The 6721-nt window shown below is 42.1% G+C and overlaps 1 protein-coding gene across 1 annotated transcript; it reads right to left on the bottom strand.

The window, feature by feature from the left end:
• Positions 1 to 1403: 1403 nt before the first annotated feature.
• On the bottom strand, positions 1404 to 6189 carry PSMA7 (proteasome (prosome, macropain) subunit, alpha type, 7; the record flags this gene model as incomplete). The annotated part of the gene is made up of 6 exons (XM_010079065.1): positions 1404 to 1651; positions 1897 to 1959; positions 2534 to 2653; positions 3055 to 3177; positions 4444 to 4568; positions 6063 to 6189. Coding segments are annotated over 6 exons (651 nt in total), but the record flags the coding sequence as incomplete, so codon positions are not given.
• Between the last annotated feature and the right edge of the window lie 532 nt (positions 6190 to 6721).

Here is a 6721-nt window from a genome sequence, read left to right on the forward strand (position 1 = left end):
CCTGCTGCCCTGGGACTCTGCTGCAGCCCTGTCAGCTTCCAGGTGGAACAATTCCCAGCCTGAGGGAATGATGAGAATGCATTAGGAATTTCTGAAAGCTGGGAGATGCCCTTAGGAATAGACAGCCTTTTATTGTGCCTAACTTAGGGGTTATATGGAAAGATAAACAAGGCCCCAGGAACAAAAAAAAAAAAAATTCACATAGAGAGAGGGAGGAGGAAGGGGCTGGTGTCAATCCTGTTCACCCGTGTGCAAGGTGAGGGACAGTTGTGCTTGGGTATGTACCCACCTTGTTTCAGAGCAGCCAGGGCCTGTGACCTGCTCTGGGCTGACAAGAAGAGCCTCACCTGGGCTGTCACCCAGGGCCCTAGAGCATTGGCCACAGTCACCAGAGCACTGTCCTGATCGGCCTTCTTACAGTGCAGAGAGGGTGACAGCAAGCGAATCAGCTGGAAAGAGCTTTTCAGTGACCAGTGCAAACACTGATCTGAAATGAAATGCCCTATTCCCATCATATCCCCTTGGGGCTGGTTTTAAAACATGTGAGTAAACCGTTGTGACCTGACACCTTCCCAGGTATGGATTTCTAGGTTTATTAATTATCTGTATTAATGTATGCAGCATGTCGAGGGCACAGAGCAGATCCTGCCTGTCAAAAGCAAAGTGACTCTGGTGCACAGTAGTGCAGAGGCAGGGCTCTACATCCCCCACAGCACCTGCCGCAGGGAAGAGAGAACTGGCTCCTGCCCTTGCTGGGACTGGGGACAAACAGGCTGAAAGAGAAGCGCAGTTAAACCCGGCTCCTGTGGGTCAGATGGACAGAGAAGGCAGGATGAAGGCAAACACAAAAGGAGAAACAGAATGAGAGCTTTCTAGTTTCACTGTGTTGTATGTAACATTCTTTGTAGTTATTTTTAGCATGAGGAAGCAACTGGTCTCTAAATCCCCTAGTGGGCAATTGCAACAGCAACACTTTATTCTGAACCCAATGAATCATGCACAGTCTATGTGAGCCCCACACCATGCACCTCTGCTGCGGGGACATGCCTGCAGCAGGCACTTCTCATGCTGCTGTCCCAAAACATGACCCCAAACATCTCTGTACTGTCCTCAGAGGTGAAGCTAACCCCGGCTGGCACCAGGCTTATGTCCAGACCCTCACCATTTACATTTGAAGATGGTATTTATGGAAGAAAAAAGTGTAATTCCAGACTAGTTATGTTCTGTTGAGGCCATAACACAACATGTGGGACAGCATGGAGGGAGAGAGGAGCTACCAAGAGTGAAGTGTCCAAGGAAAAAAATGCAAACAAAGTCTTCGTCCTTTAATGGGTTGCTACTGCTGTTTTGTAGCCAACCAGATACCCTAGGTAATTAAAATCCAACAAATAGATGCTTTTTTAAAATAACAGCTTTAAAAAAAAAAAAAAGTCAGTAGGTTTATTGTAGGTCTGAAGAGGGGCACAGTATGAGTAAGTGGAATGCCTACATGTTGTCTATACAGAATAACCCATCACTTGAATTAAAAAGCAGCAGCTAAGCAGCTGGATTTCATTCATCATGTCGTCTTCTTCTGTTTTTTCTTTTCATTTTCTTCCTTTTCTTTTTCAATTTCAGCAACATACTTCTCAATTTCTTCAGGGTTGAGGATCTAAAACAGAAACACAGGTGACCCTCAAGATACAAGTTAGAGGCTTTCATTTAAGCAATTCCAGTTCTGACACAGAAAGTTAGCTGCTTTGTGCAGACACAACAACATTCCTTGGCCACTAATGATAAACAGGAGTATTTGCCAGGGCAAAATGTGAGATTAAGGGCTGGAAGTTGATGCACATCAACAATACCACTATCAGAGAAACCGGCTGCAAAGGGAGAAAAGCAAAACAAAGACCTTACCTTCAGTGGCTGTTCCCGCCTCATAACCGCCAGCTCAATGTTCTTCCCACCAGACTGCACAACCTTAGGGAGAGTTAGATGGAGGCACTGGAATTAGTTAATGGCCTCACTCCTAACAAACCCCTTTCCGACCAACTGAGAAGGTGAACAGAGATGGGTGGGGAGCATTTCACTCATTAGCTCTAAGCTCTCAACACCAGTAACAGTGTAACCCTCAAAAAATACAAGTCTGCATTCTGGCATCAATGCAGTCAGTGGCTGGTGAAGAACACCTCACTTCCACTGTCGGACTTTTGATATTTTCTGTATCTTAAACTTCAACACAAAATAAAATATTCTGTATATGGTTTAGCACATCTTTGGTGCATTTGTTTTAACACTCAGAACTGAAGTTTGTTCTCCTCCCCAGAGAACTGCTAGTAAGTTGGTTTTTTTTGTGTAAACTATGGAAATTGCTACCTGAAATATTCTGAACCTTGAATTTACTCCCACACCCGTGGCCTACAATGAAGAGCTTTCACAGATCCTTTTATAGTACTTTCCTGTGACAGGCACAAAGACTTTCATGTATTCACATTTAAGAAGTTAATCCAGATACACAGTGAAAAGTCACACAAGGAATCTGAAACGGACTCACCTCAAGAAGAGCCTTGATGACAAGTTTAATGGTTAGGTCATCTGTTTCAATGGCTTCATCAGTATAGTTTTTCTCCAGGAATTCACGCACAGATTTGGCTCCTCTGCCAATGGCATTAGCCTGGAAACATTGAGGGAAAAGCAGCTAATGAATGCAAGTTCAGAAGAGAATGAATGCACGGAATAAGCAAGTTGTGCAACTACATGATCTGAAACCATTTTGTGACCACCATGTATTTTTCACGAGATTGAGCATGCTACTTCCCACATGTCACACAAAGAGACAGCTGTCAGGCACAGGTGGGTTGGTTTTTTTTTTTTTTTTAAACAGGACAAGATTTCCCCAACAAAGCTGAAGTGCAGACTGCCATGTTCAGTCCATTTGATCATTAAGGATTTTTGCAGCTGTGAGCCAACACCATCTGGCCAGTGAGATCTCCTTTCTACACAAGTGCCTCTTTAAATGAGTCATTAACTCACAAATATTTAATTACATCTCCACAAGAGAGAGCATCAACTCACCTTCCAAGCATGGTATGTACCAGAGGGATCGGTCTGGTATAGCCGGGGAGTTCCATCAAAGTCAAATCCCACAATCAGAGCAGAGATACCGAAAGGTCTGCGACCGTTGCTCTGTGTGTACCTCTGATCAGAGAGAAGAGATGCTTATTTCAGAAGCAGTTCTACAAACAGTTTTAGAGTGGAAAGCGCTGCAAAAGCTACAGCCAGAAGAAGCACCAGAAATATTTTTAGCAGGCTCTCTTACCAATCTACCTGTATTCTGTGTCTTAAAGAAGACCACAAGCAAGGCAAGCAACAGGCGGTTATTGTTCAGCCCCTGTTCCTAACACCGGCTGAAGTTTGCTGTGTGATTGCAGCTATCAGGTAGAATCTCCTTCAGCTGCTGGGCAGTGCTGAGGCAGAGGCTCAGCCTGCAAGCCCAGGTGTTAACACTCTGCTTTGACAAGCACCCTTAGGACGCCAAGAGGATGATGACACGTGAACACAAAGTCAGCTTTCACCAGTGATTTGCAACAATTCCATCAGAAAGCCCGGCACCCTCTATAGCAACAAGCCCGTGTCACAGCCCTCCTGCTGACACTGGGTTAGTAAAGCCATTGCCATGTCACAAACCAGAAGTGCCCATGGACAAGGAGGCCTGACATCAGCAGCGTTATCGCAGAAGATTAGTGGTTTGTAACAGTTTTGGAGAAATCAGCAATGCGCCAGAATGAGAGACACAACTGTGAGATTACTGTAAAGGAATGAAGTGAAACTTTGGAAGTGGTATTCTGCTCTGGCAGGGTCGTGATTATTACAGGAATTATGCTGTTATCATCAACACTACACTAACACGTCTGTGTGTAAGTAAATTAGATTTTTTTCTAATCCCCACTAGTTGCTGAAAATCAGTTTACACTGACAAGTTAATAATTTCATCACAGAACGGAGCTGGGCATATTTTGATGCTGCAATTAATTTTAAATTCAGGAATATCAAATGTAAAATATATTAAGTAGTGCAACTGATTTCCTCCCCTCCTGCAATGGCTTAGCAGGAGGAAAACAAACAGGAGCGATGAAGAGGTTTTGACAGCAACACAGCACCGTTGTTACGAGAGTGAACTAGAGCTGTAGATTAGCAGGCTGCTCCTGATGATATCACAAATGTAGTTATGCAGTTCTTACAAGTACTAATTAATTTCTTCATCTTTGGAAAAAAACCAAACAGTAGTCAATCCTCCTTTTCTATTACTACATCCCTATTCCCAACAAACACCCGCAATGTCTTTTGTTACACTGATTTTTGCCAGCCAAGCACAACAAGGCCAGGACAGCCAATTTACACGCTCAGTCGGAAGCGCTGGTTGTCAGGACGTGTTTTTAAGCATCTCTGTGTGGTCCAACACACCTGTTTCAGACTAGCAATGTAACGCGTGATGTACTCCACGGTGACGGGATCCTCCACGGTAAGTCTGTGGCTCTGACACTCCACACGAGCTCTGTTTATAACTATTCTGGCATCAGCCGTCAGTCCTGAAACAACAGAGCGTTCCCAGATTCATCCGTCATACTGTATGTGCAAATAAAACAACTACTCTTGCCCCAAAAGGTGCACAAGGTCAGTGTCAACAGCAATGAAAAAAGCAAATGAGAGATCACGCTTTGTCAGGCTCACTGAGCAAGAATAGAACTTTTAAGGCAACAGAAGAAGCTAACGTACCAAAATAAGCAGAGGATTTAGTTTACAGATTTTGATGTTTGAGAGTTAGGTAACGTGCAATTCTGAACCAGGTAATCGGAATATAACTGACAGACGGAAAGCATTCCATCTAACAGCAGATCAGCAAAGCAATCTTAGTTCTCACACGTTTGTTTTACTTCTTAGGCAGTCCCCCTAACTATGAGCCAGGTTTATCTGCACAGCAAATCTCTTCTAGTTGATAAAGCTACAGCAGCATAATGTTACTTGACAACGAGTATGACCCTTGAAAAACAAAACAAAAAAAAAAACAACTTAAGAAACTTATTTCTTATTTTACTTTTTCGCTTATGATGTCATTTTCAACTTACAGCCTTGTTTCTATCAGAGAACTTTTCTTCAAACCTGTGAGCCCACCTGCATGTACGACAACCCTTAGCTAAGGAAGCAAAGCAGCACACTACATCTAAAATCCATTGGTTTTGCCTGTTAAATCAGATCTCCCCTTAAAACATTACCAAAATTGACACAAAAATTCTAAACGACTTGGAGAGGACAAACCTTCTGAAATATATTTTTCTCTCCATTCACATAATTTTTTTTTTTAACTCTCATGCCTCCTGTTCAAGCTTTGAACAATGGAAATGAAGGCACTTGGAACAGGAAGAACACGAACTAGAATATTGATGCTTCAAATCCAGAGCTGTGCATTCAGAAGGAGTCTTCTGAACTAGAACAGAGGAGATTTTTCTTTGTTTTACACAAGACTACAAAATTCAGCTTTTTGGCTTGATGCATGTGGGAAAAGGTCCCTGTAACTGACAAATGTCTCTTATAGCTCCTGTAATACGTATTAATAATAAATATTTTATATGTAATATATTAAAAAGTACATAAAACATATTAACTATATATAAAAATTTAAATACATATATTTAAACAGTATATATCTGTATCTGTGCCAATGACACATCAGTTCTCACATTTTCATCCTCACATTAAACATAGAGAACCTCAATAACTTTAATGTGTATTTCCTCTCATTGGATCATTGCTTAGGGTCATGGTTTAGTGAGTTAGGTGGTGTTGGGTTGGACTTGACGATCCTTGAGGTCTTTTCCAACCTTAATGATTCTATGATTGTCTCTCTATATATTTATCCCTACAATAGTCTACTTTTAATTTAAAAAGAATAAGCAACCACAGAAATACCCTCCTTCCCCATAGTCCTCTGCCAGTTATGTGAAGTATTTTATGTTCTCAGAATCCATAAACATGCCCCCCAGGGTGCTCCAATAACTGCCAAAAGCCCCAAAGGGATCATATACCTGCAAAAGCCATGCAGACATTGTCATCAAGAGCACAGATCTTCCGTACAGTTCTTTCATCCTGAAGTTTTGCCACAGACTTCTTCTCCACACCAAGAACAACAATATCCTTCCCTCTTACTCCAACCTTCAATGCATTAAAAGAAGGAAAAGAAAAAAAAGTTAAGGTAGGCCCCAAAAACCTAGTAGTTACAGACTTTACTGAAACACATAGGAAAAAACCAAACAAATGCAAAAAGCTCACATTGTAAACATTATTTCAACTTGAAATCAATATTTTATTTCCTAATGCCGCAACCTGGAGAAAGGACTGATGTAAAAAAAAATTGCATTAGATTCCAGGGTGCAGTTTCACAATCAGCTTCTACCAATTCAAATCCATGTGGCTCCCAAGGAACAGATTCCCACTCCTCTTTATCAACTGTGTTTTCCCCAGCTCTCCCCAACACCAGCGTTAGCGTTTCTGCAGCCACAGAAGGATCAACAAGCCTACCACTACAACTGGTCCACTGGTATTGCTCAAGTCAGAACCCAAAACACTGAAGAGTAGACCAAGTCAAGGCTACAAGCAGCCTGTCAGAAGCTTGCTCCCTTAATGTCCTAATTCATACTTTGAATATACCTCTGCCAACATCAGGGAGGGAAAAAAAAATTGACTT

This window comes from Pterocles gutturalis, unplaced genomic scaffold (genome assembly GCF_000699245.1).
Source record: "Pterocles gutturalis isolate BGI_N339 unplaced genomic scaffold, ASM69924v1 scaffold32028, whole genome shotgun sequence".
Taxonomy (NCBI): Eukaryota; Metazoa; Chordata; class Aves; order Pterocliformes; family Pteroclidae; genus Pterocles; species Pterocles gutturalis.